Raw genomic sequence first — 21,672 nt, 5'->3', positions numbered from 1 at the left:
CTCCATCAAATACTTCTTTATTATGGTTTTAAGTCATGTGAAATACAATTACTCGCATCTAAGTGTGGGACGATATTTATATATTATATTTAACAATTATCCACTGATCAAAATAATTGTGGTTGTGGTTAAAACTCCTAAAATGGCACAAAAACTTCCCTGAATCTCGTTGCATTTAGTTAAGAAACATATTGTTTTATTGCATCACAGATGAGATGCAAGTTTTCTGAGTGAACATCCTTTTTAGTGAAAAACGATAAAATAATCTTAAATAAAAATGAATCGTAACGTATAAATGATGAGAATGAGAGATGAACAAATTGATGACACCTCGAGTTAGAGCTTTAGTTTAAGTGTTAAATATTTGTATAAACACTCCTGTGTCAAGTTTTACAAATGCCACGTATAAAATGCCACGTATATATATATATATATATATATATATATATATCTTTTTATAGGTTTGTAGGATGTTGCAGCTGGTTGTCATAGCGATCCTCGGCCACCAGATGTCAGACTGGGTTCTTCAGTTGAAAATCTTGTCCCTCTTTGTTCAAAGTGACACTAAGAAAACACATACAACAATATACATGAATCTGAATTTTTATGAGCGTATTGGACGTGCTTTTTATACTGTAGCGTATTTCAGAGAGGCATGCAGCAAAAGAGAGAGAGAGACATTCACACATGCTGCCTTTTTCTCCACGGAGCGAAGATAACGAGTCGTCCTGAACGCAACACTCCAATCCCCATGCTTCTCCACGAGTGGTTCAGTTATAATTGTACTGGGTAAACTGGCTCACACGAGCATAATCCGCAGAAAGAGCAAGAATCTACATTGATCTGCCACCAGGGGTTTTCCTCTCTGTGTTCATTATTGATGAGGACGAGGCAGAGGGAGGCGTGGCAGGAGGGTCGTCATGTTTTATCTCCCTCCACACTCAACCTTCTATCTCTTTCTTGTCCACTTTTCTCTTCTGAAGTTACTTTAGCGATTTATTGACTCAGACTGAGAAATTATGCAGCGATTCATCACCCAAATGTCTCTTTGCTCTTGGAATACAGGCCAAATGAAAACAATGAATTCATGTTCTAAACGCCTAAACCTAACCATCACCCTTTCTTAAACCGGTGGTGGAATGTCACTCCGTACATTTGCTCAACTACTTTCTTAAAAGGATAGGTCAGATTTTTTTAAGTGGTAATTTCACCTTGTTGGTCTTCCACCTCCACGATTGGTTGTTTGTGTTTTCATGAGACTGAAGGGTTTGTTCAGATTCCCCAAACGTGATGTAGATTTGTCAGCTATTCTGCATAATGAGCACGTCACTTTGGGTATATTACCTCATGTATCCAAAAAAGTCCTATGAATTATTGTATTATTATAACTGTGCTGCTAAGTTGTTTTCTTTTTATTTAAGGATCTCACTTTCCAAAACTGTCCCTCTAAAACGTCAACGTGTCCTCACAAAGATGGATGAACAAGTACATTTTCTGCTTGTTTTTTTTTTAAAGTTATTAAAGAAATCCACTCTCTTCTCTCGGGCTCACACACACACACACACACACACACACACACACACATGCACACACAAACAGCTGCTGATATTGATTGCTTTTAACACTCGTGCCCCCGTAGCTTGTTGCTGCTTCGCTCTCACTTGTGGAGCTGGTGGGAGGAAACCTCCGCCACCGGCAGGTAGAAGCAGAGTGTGTGAGTTAGATCTGACGGAGAGAGAGGGAGAGAGAGAGAGCTTCAGCCGGGCAGCCTTCTTGGCTTCCCCTCCTCGCCGACCAAATGTGTGTGTGTTGTGAGCGTGTGTGTGTGTGTGTGTTGTGCGCGTGTGAGTGTGAAAGTGGGTGTGAGCAGCTGAGCGAGTTGGTCGCCGTGCACATTGAGAGTGGCCGCCGCTCCACTCTGGTCTTCACATCCATGCTGGATTAAAACAAAACCCCCTTTTTAAATTTTTTTGGGGGGGTTTGGGGGGTTTGGACTACACAGCTGTTTTGTGTGACACACACACACACACACACACTCTCTCACAGCTGCTGAAATGAGCGAGGAGGTTAAAGAGAAGGCTACGGGGAAGTCGGCTCATCGCAAGAAGAAGGGAAAGAAGGTAAAAGAATGACTTGTAAACAAGGCGGTGCTTGAAACCAAAACATCATTCATGCTCGGTCATTCAGACAGGAAATGAGGGCTGTGGTTTATTTTCTTTTGTTGCACAAAAGTTATAGAATATATATATTTAAAAATAAGTCTGGTTTGATTATTTTGATGTGTACATTTCCGATGCGTTGCCTTTTTGGGATGTGTGTGTTTTTGTGGATGGAGAGCAGCTCCGGTTCTGCCGGCAGCCTTTGTTTAACGGGCGATCTGATGATGGAGCACTAACAGGGTGTAGCAGCTTTGTTCTTCACTCATTCAATTAACCAGAAACAGAAGCGGTTGAATAATTCTAAATATGGTCGTTTGTGATGTAACTTTCAGTGTGCAGGCAGGTCTGTGATGTGTTGTTGTTTTTCCATGAGCTATTACAATGTTTTTATGCCTATGCTTATTTTATTATTCTTATTGTATTTCTTTTAATGTAATCACTCAAAATTGCACTGCAAATACAATCTATTGTTATTATTCATAGATTCCTGCCTCTAATTTCAGAAAAAATCTTTTTGTCCTTTAAAGGAGGAATAAAAACGCTCTTTACCGCACCACACAGTGTAGCTGCATGCAGCCACGGAGCACCTGTTGACCCGGTAATATGCGAGTGGCAGCCGAGGAGGAGACATGAAAGGGAGATCAGGCTCAAGCAGAAGAGAGACAAACGGATGAGAAAGGGATGAGGTGAAAGGTAAAAGATGTGGGGGAGGAAAAGGCAAAGAGGGGGGAGGAAAGATGAGGAAGGAAAGTAGGATGAGAGGTGAATGTGGGGCGGGAGAGAGGCGAGATAGACTTGTCTGTGAATCAACTAAGACCTACATTATAATAAAAATATAAATATATTGACCCGCTACTTTAAAATCATTGCTGTGATGAATCCACACGAACATCTTGCAGCGCTACAATGTGATGGAGCCAGTATGGCAGTAATTTGTGATGATGATGATGATGCAGAAAATGCCTTGGCGGTTCCCATTAGGTGATGAGGTTTCATTAGGATTTATAATTGTACATTCGCTGGATGTCTTTATGAGGAGAAGGGCTTCCTGTTTGTGGGGATTAGAGGCAGAAGGTTCTAGGCTTCACATTCAAATTAGATCAGTGTTTGGGTTAAAGAGTTTATTGTTTGGCATTTTTGATATAGTATATATATGATATGCTCGGCGTACCAAACCTTTGGTCCACAACCTTTCCTCGTGCAATGTTTTTCTTGGAAATCCTGTTTTTTAATAAACAATACACTAATTAAGCTTAATTTTATATGTTTAAATGAGTCTTGAAAGCAGCCTTGCAAGAATTTTGGATAAAGAAAGTAGTTTATTCTGCTGGGAAGACGCTAATGCTAACAGACACAAAAGCTCCCCTGTATTCTTTCTATTTGTATCTATAAGCTAGGGATGTTTTCTCCTGTCTCCACATTTAGTTTTCAGGATTGAAGCTTAGATCAATCCATAATGCAACGATGAGTTAATGCAGCTTCATCAAAATATATATTCGTACAATGGACGTCTTCCGTTTGTGCTCGGTGGAGCGTTTTATACTCTTTTAATTAGAGATGGTCCGATCAGGTTTTTTGGGACCGATACCGATCACCGATCACCTAAAGCCTCACCGATCCGATTACCGATCAGAACCGATCGATCACGTGGAACGATATTATTAATATTTACATTATTTTACTCTTTTTCCCCATTAATTCATCCACTCATGCAAAGGCCTATAGTCTTTCATTTATGTTAACCTTGTAATTATTTATTTATACTACTAGATTACCTTTATTTATTGCATAACAGTAACTTCAATATTCCTTCATAGCAGCAGTGGCACTGTGGAAAACAATATGCCAAAATGGGCAGCCTCTAGAGAGCAGTCAAGAAGAGCTGAAGGTTGAAAGTTCAATCATTTATTTATTGATATTAGCCATTTAAACAGCTATTTACATTTTAAATAGCTATATTGTTGCTGCATGCTCTCCAATGTCTTTATCAGCAGTGCCCGTGGGGTCGGCGTTGTCTTTTTCTTTTCACTTGTCAGTTGCAGGAAATCGTTATGTTCTCTGCCGTGAAATGACTTCAAGTGCCAAATTAAATTTGTAGTATTAAAACTACTGGCTTTATTTCCCCCACGAGGCACTAAACGCTTGCATGTGTTACAGCTAGCGTGTGTAATATCTGTCTCACATATATCAAAAAACTGCCATATAGCTGACATGTTAGCAGTGCATGCAGGCAGTGTGACCACAACACAACACTTCTTCTTTGTTTTGAAGCGGCAGCGGTTTGGCGCACTACCGCCCCCTTTGGATCCGGAATGTAACAAACACAAGTACATGTATAATATATATATAATGCGATCGGATCGGTGATTTTAACCTTTTATCAGATTTCCGATCGATCGTTTTTTTACCATATCGGCCCGATCCGATCAGTTACCGATCGATCGGCACCATCTCTACTTTTAATTAAAAGTTGATGGTGCAACATGGCTAGGCTACGTTAGCCTGAATAAAGGTGCAAATTTGCTGTACATTGTAAAACTCTTATTTAAATCTTGAACTATTTTATTAAAGCACATATTATAAGCAAGACTCTGATTCACTTCTCATTGCTATGGATACATCTCAACCAATCAATAATAAATGATTTAACTTTGCTCGAGTAGTATAAACTACTCTTCTCTTACATTCCTAAAGCGCCGTCCAAACTTGTGTCTTTTCTAGAAATGTGTATATTTCCCCGTTTGTGCTGAGGTGTGAAAAAGCTGCTGACTCAGCGCCTTTTATCCTATAAGATTCAGCTTTATGTTTAGTCAGCTGTTCTTAATTGTCTCCCTGCACACACACACACACACACACACACACACACACACACACACACACACACACACACACACACACACACTTTATTTAGTGTAACAGGTGCTTTTGGCCATCATAAGACAGGATGATAAAATAAGAGTCAATCCATGTGATATGATGCATATGATGAGAGCAGGAATCGTGTGTTATAACAGTAAGTCGTAGAAGAGACAGGACAGTTGTAGCTGTATGATTGTTGGTATTGGAAGAATGCAAATGGACGCTACAGAGAGGAAGCTGGAGAGAAAGGACCAGAGAAGTAGGGGAGGAGTCAGGGGGGAAAAGGTGGGGACGAGGAGATGGAGGAAATGTCAATGGCGAGAGTTTGGATGAAGGATGGAGGGAGGTGAGGGGGGGAGAATGAGATGGAAATGTAATGATACAGTGGACAGAGAGGGGAGCGATAACCTCACCATCGGGGGGTGAGGCAGCGTCTCGACTGATGAGAGGCGACTGTTGTGTCGCCATGACGCTGCAGAGAACAGACACTTGGAAGGGAAAGGGGGAGAGTAGAGGAGGGAGGACAGATGAGAAAAAGAGAGGGTGAGGCAAAGTAGAAGAAAAGGGACGAAGGACGATGAAGAGAAGGCTGGGCAGAGAGTGAAGAGGAGGACAAGGGAGGAATAAAGAAGGAAGGGTATTAAAGAGTAACTAAACCCCTTTTCAGCTGTAAACCATGTATCTGGGTAACGAGTGGAGTTCTTGTTTGGCACTTTAGTGCAAAGTATTTGAGTTCTACATATTGTGTTTTATAAATATGCTAGTGAATGCCCCTACTAGTTTAAACTTGGCTATTTCAATTGAATTTCCCCATTGGCAGATCTGGAACCAGGTGATGTAAAAAATGTCTATTAATAATAATAACAATAATAATAATAATTTTAAGATTTGTTGTGTTTTGACAGGCTGTGTGCTCCACATGAGTAAACTAATCCTACACAAAGCGGGTCGAATGGTCCTTTTTAAGGATTTCTCAATATTGCATTTTCATTTTTTTACGTTTTCTGTAATGTTTCAAGTATAAACTTACATAATGAGTGAGAGAAATCTGTTTATTTTGACGCTGAACCAGATTCACATTGCGAAACATCATCTATTGTCTAAATAATTGTATTAAAACGACGTGGGGTCGTCTTTTCTTTTGTGTCAGGTAATTAAAACGGTTCATTTAAATCCTCCAAATGTTAATTCAAATATTCATGAACATCAAGATAAGAATGTTTTTGTGGCTCACACATTGTGACACATCCTCCATGTTTGCCGTCCTCCAACTGTAATTAAATGCCAGTGGTCTTGTTTTTAGGTCAAAGTCTTTGAAAGGGAGGGAGGGAGAGAGAGGGGTGGGGGACCTAAGAGCTTAGCAGGTTAATGGATGTAACTATGACAACCAGAGACCCGCTGGGAATGAGAGGAAGTGCGAGCACCAGTTGGGAGATGTGGAAGTTAGTCATCAGGTAGAGAGATGACGTACAGCATCAGCATCAGGCAACAAATGGTGAGCGAGGTTGCAAAAGCAAACTTTCATGCATTTCGACTTGTTTAAGAGACATTTCAGCCTCATTCCTGAAAGCCATCATCACCAGGCTGCCCAGGCGCTCTGTGACCTTGTGGTTCAATTCCCTGACAATGATCATTCTGAACTTGAGTGACTAGTGCTTCCTCGTATTGGGTTGTAGCATCCTGCATCATATTTTGTGTTTTTTTGGCCAGTTATTGCTGCATCCTCAAGGACCTCGTGTGGTTGCAATGACTCATCCTTCCCTGAAAACACCATTTTATTACCTGTTTTATACGCCGTTGACTGAACTGGTACCTGCCATTAGAGGTTGCTAGAGATGACACAGCTGAGAGCATCGGTGCTCAGAGGCACAGTGGTTGGATAATGGTTTCATGGCTTTGAGTAGGGGTGGGTAAAAATATAAATACGGCAATATATCGCGATACTTTGCCGCCCAATACAATATGGATTTTTCAACTCCAAAGATCTATTTAAAAAAAGATTCATGTTTAGACGCGTTGTGAATGCAGTACTTTACCCTTTTTCATTTTCAATATTTATTCCAGTGAATTTCATGGGAATTAATAAACTGGAGACGCTGTTTTGAATGAAATAGTTTCGACTCAATTTGGCCTCTGATCAATATCATCTGATGTACATATACAGGTACTTGTGTTTTCATCTTTATTTATATCGCAATACCGTGATACGTATCATATCGTGACCAAAGTATCGTGGTACATATCGTATCGTGAGGTTCTTGCCAATACTCCCCCCTAGCTTTGAGTGTTATGGACGGTGTGTTTCGCTAACAGCTAACTACCAGTACACACTGCTGAGTATCTGTCGGTCACTGCTCCGCGCCCAGAGACACAGTGGGGACCAACAGTTTGCTAACTTTAATTGTTGTGGACGGTGTTTAATTGTAGGTGGTATCCATTGAATCACTACAGGAGTGGACAGACAGACACACCTGGTAGAGATCTGCAGCTTTCTAGTTTGGTCTGCATTTTCTTGTTGAGTTTAGTGTTTTTAATGCATTTGCTGTTGAGTTTGATGTATTTTAAAGGGGCCATCTAGGGAGGAGCACTGCAAATCAGCTTGGTCTATAAATGCTACGGTGTGTGTTGCATTGGTTTATGACAGATACTCGTCCCTTTACAATTAAACATAACATTGCTGAAATCCAACAAATGTCGCTCAGCAAAGTCCAGACTCTTCTCTGTTCTGGTCCTCAGTGGTGGGACGAACTCCCGACCAATGTCAGGACAGAGTCACTTGCCATCTTCTGAAAAAGGCTGAAGACTCTGTTCAGACTTCACCTCAACTCTGCATAGCATTAGCACCACTAACACCCCCCCCCCCCCCCCCTTAAAAGTAAAAAAATGCACTTCTATATTCTTACCTATAGCACTTTGATCATAGCACTGTTGTTCTTAAGGTATCCTTGCTGAGCAGCTACTACTTTACTCAGACGAGGACCTAACACTTGTTTCTTTTTTAGCTCTTACTTTATCGGCAATGATATGTTGTGGTTTCCTTCTTTTGACAAATGTACTTATTGTAAGTCGCTTTGGACAAAAGCGTCTGCTAAATGCCCGAAATGTAAATGTAATACAAGATACACTCACGTTGATCTGGATGAGCATGAGTTTAAGAGGATGAAAGTAAATGCATGTGGACTTTCACACCCTGCTTTGGCCCGTGTGTGTCTGAGATACTCTGTAACTAAAATCCCTGTCTGGTTGAGTCCTGTAACTGAGTAGGTAAACAGGAAGACGCTGCTGGTGCCGAGAAATACCTCAACAGAGCACGAAGCTGTAGATGCATTTCTTCAAAAATGTTTCTCGTTTGTCCAAAAAATCGAAGCAAACTTTATCCGAAACAGCAGTGTATCTATTTGTGCCAATACTTGGACCCAAACCAAAGAATATCACATGATGTAATCGATGTGATTTATTCTTTTATGAAGTGTTTCTACAGTACCCGGCCCTCTGGCTTCTCATAATGACGGTTCCACTTCAATAAAAACCTCTCATCTGTTCGAGGGAGGTGAGCAGCACATGTATGCAGTGTGTCAGTGTTTTTGTGCTGTTTTAGTCAGAAGTGGACTAATGCTTATGTAACATGACGGCCCACGTTCAGTCATTTTCAACCCACACCCTCTCCAATGTCAATACTGTCAATGCTTTCAATAGGCATGAAGTGGTAGCTTGAGCACGCTCGGATCTGATTTATCCGAAGTGCAGAGCAAGAAAACAGACATTTCAGATCAATACAGGTGTTTTACTGCTTTGTTTCAAGGCAACGCAATGTCTTTATTGGTTGGCCTTCATACATAACTCACCATCAATCTTTTCTACTAGCTTTGTTAATTTACTCTCATCGGGAACTTTTCTTTACGGGAGCATTTTACTGTGATTCTTCGACCCCCGATCTGCCCTTTTTCCAGTATGAAACTGACCTTCTGTGAGGTGAAGTCAGTTTAAAATCCAGGACAACAACTGTACAGATGTTAGCTGTGTTTCGGCCAAAGTGATTTTTTTCTAGTGGCACTATTGCATACACTGCAATAGAATTGATGTGAATGACGCACATATTTTTATATTTCAGTTGAAAGTCAGAATATTTCAACTACGGCATCCACATCCTTTTTATCCATTTATTGCGATTAAAGTGCACTAAAATAGTTTATTTTTGGTTCATATACCGCTGTAGTAAACCAGCCGATGTGTGTCTTGCTATTCACACCGAATAAAGCTCAGAGAGAGTGTTTCCTCTCCTTCCAGCGGGTGGTGCTTGGTGCAGTCAGACAGGTTACTCTATCCCAGGGTGTAATCGCAGTCGGAATGCCCGGTGCATAGCGTTTCCTGAGTGTGGAGCTGGCTGCCCCTCCTGCACGGTTCACCATTCCTGTTGAGGCAGGCATCGCCGGGGAAACCCGATGACTCCTTGGGCACTATCACGAGCCATTGATAGAATTTGGCCAGGTTTTACTACGGGTGCAGTATTGCAGGCACTTCTCTGAAAGCAGGAAGTGTTGGCTGCAAAGTGTAACATTAACTGATTAGATGCTTCGTTCTGAAATTCTGCTGGCTCGCTCAGTACTCGGTAATGCTGGACTCAAGTGACCTTCTGGTGCGATGGACCACCGGAGTGGAAACAGAGGCAGCGTTTACCAGCACCAGGGGGCGCTGCAGCACGTTTGTGCATTTTTCTTTTTGTGTGTGTTATTTATTATTTGGCCAGGTGTCATCCAGGACACTTTTGTGATCAATGTAGTCAAACAACTTCATGCTTTGTCTCCATAATGTGCAACAACGCTGGTCACATGACTGACAGAGGTATTTAAGTTAACACTAGTGCTAACTAGTTAGCGTTCACTTAGACCACGATTGGTTGTGCATGCCAAACTGTTCTCTCACAGTTTACCACCAGTTACGAATGATTTGTTGACGACATGGGGCGATTATCACGATTATCACTGTCCAAAAAAATTGCGATTCACGGTATTATCCCGATCATAATAGGAATATATTAAAAACTCTTAATACGGCACTTTAAAATACTGGAATCACTTTTTATTTTGAAGAAGAAACTATGTTGTGTCAGATTATGAAATGTTAAATAAGATGATCATAAATCATGAGGTCTCCTTGCATGAATAAAGGATAGTTACATTGTTTTTTTTACTGTATACGTTATTTTTAAATCCGGTTTTATATTTCACTCCTCGTCCACGATGGCGAACTCGGCAGCTGTCACTCGTGATGATATTTACAATTATCCTGATCCGCGAAGTGGCAGTCCTTAACATTTTCATCTTATCTTTTAAGAACAATGGTGACTGATCATGTGACCCACTAACGAAAGTGATTGTACTTGCTGCTTTGCCCAGAAATAGAGGCTGCGGTGGAATAGTCTATTTCTGTTAGGAAGGTTCCTAACTGAAGAAGTGACCCGGAAGTAAACAAGTGGCCGCCATGATCAGCAGGGCCGTTTGAATTCTCTAAATGCAAAGGAAAGGAGCTCCAATGCTTCCTTTCAGATCTCCTTTAGCATCAGATACAACGGATCGTCCTTTATCAAAGGAAAGGAGATAACGCCGACCCACAATTCATTGCGAGAGCAACATTTAAAGTGCTGCACAACTCAACCGCTCATGACATCCATGACCTCCGTGTCTGTGGCCACATTCCCGCTAAACTCTAAATGAGTTTGATCTTTTTCCGTCAGTCAGCAGCGGTTGGTCTTCAGGTGGAGCTACTCACGGAAGTATGCTGCGTTTACTTGGAATGGGAAATCAGTATCTTCCAATTGCTGAGTCAGGCTCCCTCTAGTCTAAAGTGTGACCAGGTACATTTCATTACTGCTGACTCACAATGGAGGATCAACAGGCAGAGAAAGAAGACCATTCAACTTCCAGTCCAAGAAAAAGAAACAACAAACTAATAAAGTGAAGAAGGAAAGTCATCAAGAAGCAAAGTGACCGCGAACGAGGGGAAACCACGGAGCTCCTTTCAGTGTGGAGCATTTGAAGGCATCACAGATGAGAGACAGTCGACACTGTTGGTGAGGGAGATGAGTCCCAGAGACTCGCATGCAGTTCCATCTACCGCCACAGAGGCCGCTAGAAGCACCGCATCTCAAGTCTTACGGACTGCCAAGGCTTCCTCGTTATGAAAGAACCATATTGCAGAGAACATTCTGTGTTATTAGGAGATTAATAGAAGAAATGTGTGTTAACATTGCTTTTGGAACACTCAGTCTAAATACCAGGTCAATTTTCAAAAGATGGTAGAGAAGGACTTCCCTGTGTGTAAACGGTTGTAGTAGCTGGAATAATACACTTCAAAGGGTCAATAGCTTCATTCAGGAAGTGCTGCTCTATACGCCGAGAGTCCACCGAGTGTCCTTGAACCCGGGAAGAAAAGCCCACCGACGAGATGGAACGCCACCAGTTGATTTTCAGATGCAGAGACAATAAGTAGAAAGTACGCACAGCAAAGCAGCAACAAAGCAGCAGCACACTCAGCGGTAATTCACACACCGCTGCAATTTTCTTCCAATTCATCATGCAGGGATTTTTTCCCCGCCTGCTTATTGTCCTGGTGGACACTCCGGCCAAACGAGCAGCACGCCGTCTAACGAAGCTGCTGATACTCTTTTGGGGGAGCGTCGTCCTTCAGAGCCAACATTTGTGTTTCTGCTGAGGCAGCCGTAGAGCAGAGTGCTGCGCATGGCTCTCTCTCTCTCTCTCTCTCTCTCTCTCTCTCTCTCTCTCTCTCTCTCTCTCACCCCCTCTCACAGAAACAGGATGAAGTTCTGTTCTGGTTTGTTCAATGTACAGCTCTCTCTATTTTACTCACCCTCACCCTCACCCTCTGTCTCTCTCTCTCTCTCTCACTCTCTCTCCTTCTCTCCCTCGCTCTCTCTATCCCAATCCCCCCCCCCCCACATGTAGAGGAGTTCATTGGAGACGATGAGGTAAAAAAGGGTTGAGAAACGAAGAGCGATGGTTCCGTTTATTGGCTCGGACTCGATGATCCGGTTCCAAATGTACATTTCTGCTTGCTCAGCAGTTGACTGAGAACCAGGACTGCAGACCGTTTTTCTTTCTTAATATTTGCACTTTAAATCAGCACCTGATCCTCAGCAAGAAGAGATATCCAACGTTTATTTGTAATCACGTAGATCTTTATTTTTATTTTCATGAACTGTCTTCTGTATTTTAATCATTAGCTTTATTGGCCCTTTATGTTGAACTGATATTACAGCAACATTAACTAGCTACAATGAGTATGTAAATACAGTATATCATAGATTGCAATAAACAGCAGAATTATTATTTTTTAAGCATATCTAACAGCTTATTTATTGATCCATCCAGTTATTACACAACTTTATCATCCATTTTGAGTCCACACGTTGAATAAAAGTCCAATATTCATGATCTTAGCTCCGTTTTGGTCTCCTCCATTTCCTGGGAGAAATATCTGGCTCTTTAGCTTTGTAAATGCACCACTCTGTTCACCAGCTGTTTGTTCTGCTGTTTGCTGTTGAGCATCTGGGCTGGTCTTCGGCGGTCTGGTCCCTGGCGAAGGCTGAGCTGAAGGGGTTTCTGGTGAAACTGCATGATTTGGTGTGATACAGCACTGTAAATGACTGGAGGGCTTCTGCGTGCAGTATGTGTGAGGATGTGTGAGAGTTCACTGTGAATGCTAAGAATTGTGGTTGTAATCAGATCTTGAATGGTTGTCGATGTATCAGCTAGACGTTTGTGCTCGGTGGTGAACATATTGAGCTAGTTGTCATTTTTATTCCCAAGGGCTCATCGCAGCATATTAAAAAACAACCCGCAGCATTTTGATGTTTATTTGACGCGTGAAGCCGGCTTTGCAGGTATGAAAGTAATAAATCCCATCGCTGAGTGAGGTTATTGCTGAAAGAAAGTTTCCCCCAGTGTTTCCTTGTGTCCAGACTGTCGTGAAATGTAAAATGTGCACAAACGGCGTACAGCTGGCGAATTAGCTTAATGCTAGAGGGACTGACTAAGCAGCAGCGCTTTCAGGAGGTTTGCAGAAAAGCTGGCGGAGCGTTGGCTATAGATCTCTAGTCTTTCATCTACACCAGCAATACAGTAATGTGGCTCCGCTCATTCATTTCTTATCAGCTAGAGTGACAACAACCATCTCGGGGGTCACGTGACGGAAAGGCAGACAAATAGTCAGAAAATAGAGCCCCTTTTTATTACAACACAATTACAGTCCTGACACAAAGCCGGGAGTTCACGGACGGAGCTCGGATAAAGAGCAAAGTGAAGGTGCCAGATGCCTGTATGATTAGGCGGATGTGACTCCGTAGCCATGGCAACAGGAGCGTGCAAAAAGGTGATGTAATCGTTTCAGGGGAAACGTCCGTCTCTTTTGCCTCGTATTCGTCACCTCGTATTATTCAGCCTCTTTTCTCCGTCTCTCCCGACATGACTGTCGTTTCTCCGCCCGCGGTCCTTTCATCTCTTTCATTCTGTCGTCTCCTTTATGGGCATCTTTTCTTTTTTTCATCCTGTATCCCACATCCACCATTATATCCTCCCCTCTGTCTCTGCCTCTTCTCTTCTTGTTTTCAGTGTTTTTTTAAGTTGCTGAGAAGCTGGTTGTTGCTTGTTTTATTTTATGTTTATTACAGTAGAAAGTACAAACAGACAAAGGCAGGAGGACGAGGAAGACAGACAGTTATAGGTCCGTTATAAAGGTCTTAACCCTTTGAATCCACATCTGCCTTCATGCTGTTAGTGTGTAAGTCCGGTACTTTTGTGTTTCCTGTAACCAGTACGATGCTAACTTCAGGGGTTTAGCCTACAGAAACGTTTGTTGTTACTGTCAGAAGGTTTCCTTTCTGTGACATTCTCTGAGTCTTCTGAGTCTCACAAAACGTATAGGTAATACTAAACAAACAAAGAAAAGCTTATTTTCATGGATTCTTAAAATAATTTCCAAATGGAGTAGCTAATGGTTCTAAGGCTGTGGATGATTTGATCTCGTGTCACTAAGTGAATCTGTGTGCACTGCATTGTGAACTGCCTCGGATGATGGAGTGCACATGATGAGTGATGATGGAGCCAGCGAGGAAGAGGAACGCGTGCTGCGGAGACGTGAGGAGAGGCAGAAGGCCGAGGAGTTTTCTGGACGAGGACATGGAGAGAACTGGCAGGTCGCCTGCTGGAAATACCCAGACTTCTGTTCTCCACACACACACTGAGACGCACGTCATCGCTGTGTGTGTGTGTGTGTGTGTGTGTCTGCGTGTGTGTGTGTGTGTGTGTGTGTGTGTGTGTGTGCGCGTGTGTTTGTGTGTGTGTGTCTGCGTGTGTGTGTGTGTGTGTGTGTGTGTGTGTGTGTGTATACAGTTAAAGGAGAAATCCGGTCATTTTTGACCCCATGTCCGTTGTCCTCAGGGTCATCCCGACTTATTAGAAGCAAAAAACCCGACAAAAATTGACGTTGCCTAGCCCGAGATCTGTACCTGCCTGGCAGCCTTCCAGACTCGCTACAATGCTAACCCATTGGGGCACCGTTGTATCTGCTTTCCTGGGCCACAGAAAACAATTCCAAGACCTATGCAACACAGGTTGGGTCCGTACGAGACACCACGGCGCTCGTTTAGCACAAATAGTGTGGCAAAACGACATAAATATGTGTGTTTTAGCATGAAGTTACTCACCTCAAATCACCCCGTAGAGTAGACATTAGCAGTAGACAGCCGAGCGCCTGTCGTCCCTCCCAGTCACCGCAGAAACGAAAACGTTTTTCACGTAGTTTTGATTTTGTATCCATAAAGAAACGACCGAGCTGTGCAGTCGTCATGTCCGTAATAAATCCATGAAGCTGTTACGTCCATATGTATGACTGTTACAACATAGCAACATAGCTTCAGCTAGTACGTTCCGGGCGCTCGTCCGTCCCAGTCACCGCAGAAACATAGCAACGATAGCTTAACAGCTAAACAGTAGCCGGGAGCCAAAACACTGGAAGACTCGCGCAAGTTCCCGTCTCCCGACGTCCTCACTCTGGAGCTATTTCAAGCCACTAGTGACAAACTTCTTTCCATCGAGTAGTGCCGTCATGTCCATATGACAGTGTAACTGGCGCTAGCCTACATAGTAAGATTGCTTAGCCTTTGTGACAGTTGAAGCTGCTACAGCGACAACAAATCTCGCGCAGTCTCAGTAGGCTAGTTGTGTTGACGGCATGAGTGGGGGTCGCGTGTAGCGTGTTGCGTGTGGCGTGTGCAGACTGCAGTCTCTCATCAACAGAGTGAGAACAAAGTGACCCTCGCGCGACTGTCCAAGATGTTTCACTGTACTGGCTTGAAAACAGCTCCAGAGTGAGGACGTCGGGAGACGGGAACTTGCGCGAGACTTGCATTGTTTTGGCTCCCGGCTACTGTTTAGCTGTAAGCTATCGTTGCTATGTTGTAACAGTCATACATATGGACATAACAGCTTCATGGATTTATTACGGACAGGACGACTGCACAGCTCGGTCGTTTCTTTAAGGATACAAAATCAAAACTACGAGGAAAACGTCTTCGTTTCTGCGGTGACTGGGACGGACGAGCGCCCGGCACGTTACTAGCTGAAGCTATCGTTGCTATGTTGTAACAGTCATACATATGGATGTAACAGCTTCATGGATTTATTACGGACAGGACGACTGCACAGCTCGGTCGTTTCTTTATGGATACAAAATCAAAACTACGTGAAAAACGTTTTCGTTTCTGCGTGACTGGGAGGGACGACAGGCGCTCGGCTATCTACTGCTAATGTCTACTCTATGGGGTGATTTGAGGTGAGTAACTTCATGCTAAAACACACATATTTATGTCGTTTTGCCACCCTATTTGTGCTAAACGAGTGCCGTGGTGTCTCGTACGGACACAACCTGTGTTGCATAGGTCTTGGAATTGTTTTCTGAGGCCCAGGAAAGCAGATATAACGTGCCCCAATGGGTTAGCATTGTAGCGAGTCTGGAAGGCTGCCAGGCAGGTACAGATCTCGGGCTAGGCAACGTCAATTTTTGTCGGGTTTTTTGCTTCTAATAAGTCGGGATGACCCTGAGGACAACGGACATGGGGTCAAAAATGACCGGATTTCTCCTTTAATAGTGCCATCATCAACCATGTCATGTTACATGACTGCAGGGTGCAGGTAGCTAACGTGTGATCTGCTTGTTTCTTGATTTATGAAACGCTTCCTCTTAACAAACAGAACAGCATCAAAGCACTCCCTCTTCTCACTCTTTCTCTTTCTTTCTCTCTCTTACTCTTTCTCTCACTCTTGTTTTCTCTCTCTCTTTCTCTTTTCTTTCTTTCTCTCTTCTTGCTTTCTTCTCTTTCTCTCTCTCTCTCTATTACACTATATTACTGTGACTGTTTATTTTCCTCTGTCACACACACACACAGACACACACACACACACACCAGTATCCACCATGTAAAATCAGCACTAAAACAGCACACAGGCACAATAAAAGTATTGGTTTCATTTCACAGTTAAAGCACAAATAAGTGCAAACGCCACTTTTATTGACCCGAGTTAATTCTATAAAACCCCCAATATTAATACAACCATTAAAAAAGCATTTATGTCCGTGCAGCATTTGTCTCCAAATTTGACCTTCATCCCCTCAGCTCATAATTATCTCTAATTGTAAACATGTAATTGCGGATGAAGAAATGTAAGTCACGTCTGTGTTTTTCTGGAGCCTTAATCACAAATGTCCTCCCACTCACATGAGGGGAACAACGCTGTCGTGTTTACAGAAGAGACCAACATATACAACTACAATATATAAAAAATGGTTTCATCCATTACGGCTGAAATATCCGCTATTGCCGATTTGTACATGTTGTGGAAGCCCCGGATACTCCGTCCTGTCTGAGGTCATGACACCCAGAGGTGCTGGGTGACGTTAATCTGGCTGCTCACCGCTGTCCAAGGAGCTGCTCCTCCCACACAGCACGGCTTGGTTTCCAATGCAAGAATGCGTCTGCACAGTCTATAAGCCAGGCTGACTTGTGTCAACAGAGTCAGTTGCTTTCGGACAGCTGCTGGCCAAAATACCTGTGACACAAAGAGGCTGCTCACCACGCAGAACTACGTTTTCCAGCTACCTCGGGGGAAATGTGTTTAAATGGAGGTCGTCAAAAAGACATTTGAGGGATCAGAACATAAAAGTTACTTTCCGACACAACTAATTACTTCAATATGGAGTAATTCAGTTACTTTTTGAAAGAAGTAACTAACTATGTGCATTTTTTCAGTAACTTGCACAACACTGGTTGGGAGAGTATGTGACAGAGGGAAAACAATGATGATGAGTGACACCGGGAGATCCAAAAGCCTCATATTTCTCCTTCCTCACCTTCACTTTCTTAACCAGCTTTTTTTTTTCTCATTAGTGGAGCTTCCGTTTTTACTTTCACTCTCCCATATTTCATTCCGTTCTTTATTTAACCTGCTGCTCCTCTTCCCTCCATCCTCTCCTCCTCCTCCTCCTCTTCCTCCCGCCGTTCCCCTGCCGGTGGTCACATGGCTGCCACTTGATGTGTTGCCATGACAGCATGCCAAGGTGTCATCGCTGGGCTCATTTGCATATTCCCACTGGAGTTAGGTCAGGATACCCATCCTGAAGTGGCTGCATCCTGTTGAGTGTGTGTGTGTGTATGTATGTGTGTGTGTGTGTGTCTGTTTGTGTGTGAATGCATGGATCAGGATGAGCAGTCAGTATCTATAATGGACTGGAATGTTTTAATAATGTCAGGGAGGTTTATGATTCCACATGGATTAGAGTACAACTTCAAACTTGTGTGTGTGTGTGTGTGTGTGTGTGTGAGTGATCCAGTGTGATTTCACAAGAGGATATATATAATAAATAATATCTCCAAAGCTAAATAACTATCATCCTGTTTGGTATTTTGGCTTAATAAATCACTTTTATGATTAATATGGCTATTTAAGGCTCTTTACAAAGGCTTTTTTCACTTACTCTAATCTAAAATAGCCATTCTGTAGTAAATCTACTTAAACAACAAAAGTATACAATGAATTATGAGAGTCCTCCCGTTACTGAATGAGATCTATCTGCTGCAGTGGAGGGATGTGAGATGTGGAGGGGGCCGTGATGCGGTTTCATTTTGCCGTGGCACGGCGAAGGGATACTCGGCTCGGAGTTTCTATTTGTGGCTCGTGTATCTGGTTGCCTTGGAGACAGCTGGCAAAGTGTCAACAGGACCAAAGTTGACCTCAGACAAATAAATAAATACATGATAAATAAATGCAGGAAGATGTGAACATGACAGTCTGAACACTACAGTCTGTTTCTATTGTCTCTTATATATCTATACTCTAGTATAGAGTATGTGGTATTATATATTCTATGGTATTACTGTATACTCCACTATATATTGTCTTAGACTCACTACATTTCACCCTATATTATCTTTTATATCCTGTTTGTTTCATACTGTAGTGCATTATATTGATATATACACACACATCTTATTACATCATATTAATATCTATATCTTTATTTTTCTGACAGATGAAGAAGTAATTAGTTTAAGTTAGCTGCAATTATTTATAGTTGGCTGCAGTACCACCAGAGGACAGAAGGGGGTGCAGCAGTCTGACCTCATGAGCTCAATGTTGTTAATGGACGTTCTTCCATCTAGTCGGCCACACCCACAGTAACTCTCGTCCTAACATGACCCCATCCCGCCGGGCCGCCGCTGTCCGACAGCCACTTGAATCTCATATAACATGAGAGCGGCGTGCACTCTTACGCCTCCTCGTCTAGTGATCGAGTCCACTCGCAGCGTGTCAGACATCTGGGTTTGGCTTGATGGGTGAGCGAGGAAGACACCAAAGAGTGTGTGAGAGAGACAGAGACGGGGAGGGAGGCCATGTTACGTCTGAGCAATTTAGACGAGACAGCTGAGAGTCACCTTGAGGGCGGCGCTGTCTTATTTATTTGTGTAAGAGCCTGACACTAGAGTCATGAGGCCAATATTGATAATGATGAGGAATAATTATCGTCAGATACATACCAGAAAACATGAAAGATTAAAAAAACGTATTCTAAAAGATTACTATCTACTTAAAGGTACTGAAAGAATTCTCATGTTCAAAATTAAAGCTACTGTGAGGAACTTTAATTTTGTGCTGATCTTGGTGCTCCCTGTGGACAAAAGTTGTACTGTTTCTGAGCACCAGAGTCCCTTGACAAAAACGATGTCTGCCCCACCCAGTCCTGGTTCTGGAACTCCCAAGCCTCCCTTCTTTCTTCCAGCAGGCCCAGCGATACGGCCTGGTCCTCCATCAGCATGGTGTTGGTTCCCAGCGGGGACCGGCAGCCTCTGATATCCAAAGAAAGAGAGAATCAGGCTTGACCAATGTGGGAGAACCACTACAATAGGACGTCCGTGTGTCCTGTCCAGAGAGATAAGGCCTCGCAATCAGCAGGTTTACTGGTGTTTTGACAAGATAAGCAACAAGTGCTTTGATATCAGGAACCAAAGAAACCTCAAAGGAAACGCGTATAGATGAATTACACCAATGCAGAGAGCTGACACACTATTCTATCCTTACATTTCATAATAAATAAATATATATATATATATATATAAATATATATATATATATACAGTATATAGCGAGAGAGAGAGCAGTATGTTGTGTTGTAGCGTTCCACCTCTATGTTCAGACTTCTGTTGGCGGTTATTAGATATTTAGAGTTGAAAGAGCAATTACAGAGCATTGATATAGCAACGATTCACTATTTGCTATGTAAAGATATAGCGGAGTGACTTCTACAGAGAATGAAGTCGCTGTCCCTCTGTGTGCGTTGTTATCTGAGCGTCATTGATGTATTGACATAGCTGGGCCGGCTTTTTAGCAAATAATTAGTGCGTGCAAGCATGTCCCACTGGCTAGCTCACAACTGCCGCTCTGCACGTACTCTATATTGACGATAGTATTGGCTCACCTGCCTTGACTTGTATATAATTAATAAGTGACATCCCATTTTTAATCCATAGGGTTTAATATGACGTCGGTCCACCCTTTGCAGCTATAACAGCCTCAACTCTTCTGGAAGGCTTTCCACAAGGTTTAGGAGGGTGTTTATGGGACTTTTTGACCATTCTTCCAGAAGTGTATTTGTGAGGTCACACTGATGTTGGAGGGAAGGCGTGGCTCTCAGTCTCCACTCTAATTCATCCCAAAGGTGTTTTATCGGGTTGAGGTCAGGATTCTGTGCAGGCCAGTCAAGTTCATCCACACCAAACTCTCTCCTCCATGTCTTTATGACCTTGCTTTGTGCACTGGTGCACAGTCATGTTGGAACAGGGAGGGACCGTCCCCAAACTGTTCCACAAAGTTGGCAGCATGGAATTGTCCAACATCTCTTGGTATGCTGAAGCATTCAGAGTTCCTTTCACTGGAACTAAGGGGCCAAGCCCAGCTCCTGAAAATAACCCCACACCATAATCCCCCTCCACCAAACTTTACACACACGTGGTACAATGCAGTCAGACAAGTACCGTTGTCCTGGCAACCGCCAAACCCAGACTCCTCCATCAGACTGCCAGATGGAGAAGCGTGATTGGTCCCTCCAGAGAACGTCTCCACTGCTCTAGAGTCCAGTGGTGGCGTGCTTTACACCACTGCATCCAAAGCTTTGCATTGCACTTGCTGATGTATGGCTTGGATGCAGCTGATCGCCATGGAAACCCATTCCATGAAGCTCTCTATGCTGTTCTTGATCTAATCTGGAGGCCACATGAAGTTTGGAGGTCTGTAGTGATTGACTGTAGAAAGTTGGTGACCTCTGTGCTCTATGTACCTCAGCATCCGCTGACCCCGCTCCGTCATTTTACGTGGTCTACCACTTCTTGTTGAGTTGCTGTCGTTCCCAATCACTTCCACTTTGCTCTAATCCCACTGACAGTTGACTGTGGAATATTTAGGAGTGAGGACATTCCACGACTGGACTTGTTGCACAGGTGGCATCCTATCACAGTACCACGCTGGAATTCACTGAGCTCCTGAGAGCGACCCATTCTTTCACACACGTTTGTAGAAACAGTCTGCATGCCGAGGTGCTGCTTTTATACACCTGTGGCCATGGAAGTGATTGGAACAACTGATTTATATTATTTGGACGGGTGAGTGAATACTTTTGGCAATATAGTGTATATGCTGTTAGCAAATTTAGCCACGACTCGAGCTACTGGTTCATTATGTTGAAAGCCGCAATATCGAATATTGCACCTTCTTAAGAAGTACAGTAATTACCGACACCGAGCTGTGTGATATCTAAAGTTGTGTTTAATGTGACACTTTGACTCACGATGAAGCCACATTATTGTGAGGAGCTTAATTGCATCCAGTAATACCGAATTATTGAACCGGGATATTGTGGTCGGACATGATGCGTGTGGTGAATGAGTGAGATATCATTAGATTTGACCAACAAGATGGTTTTTAATTTCACTGACCTCCGAAACAGGATTAAAGGAACCACATGACTTGCACATGAGTCCCTGAAAGTGTAGAAAATCACATTAAAGCAATTCCATGAGGTTTACTTTAAT

The 21,672-nt window shown here is 42.9% G+C and overlaps 2 protein-coding genes across 3 annotated transcripts in view; one reads left to right on the top strand and one right to left on the bottom strand.

Moving 5' to 3' along the window:
* LOC311032690 (plexin domain-containing protein 1-like) overlaps positions 1 to 21,672 on the bottom strand; it is a 164,284-nt gene that overhangs the window by 78,750 nt on the left and 63,862 nt on the right. The window lies entirely within an intron of this gene.
* LOC311032688 (ankyrin-3-like) overlaps positions 1,962 to 21,672 on the top strand; it is a 121,682-nt gene continuing 101,971 nt past the window's right edge. For both annotated transcript variants that reach the window (XM_084039647.1, XM_084039639.1), the window contains exon 1: positions 1,962 to 2,120. In XM_084039647.1, coding sequence (XP_083895773.1) covers positions 2,055 to 2,120 — 66 coding nt within the window. In that variant the 5' untranslated portion in view covers positions 1,962 to 2,054. The remainder of the gene's footprint in view (positions 2,121 to 21,672) is intronic.

Source organism: Eutrigla gurnardus, assembly GCF_963514095.1.
Source record: "Eutrigla gurnardus genome assembly, chromosome: 22".
NCBI lineage: Eukaryota > Metazoa > Chordata > Actinopteri > Perciformes > Triglidae > Eutrigla > Eutrigla gurnardus.
This window is presented reverse-complemented; position numbering and strand designations above follow the sequence as displayed.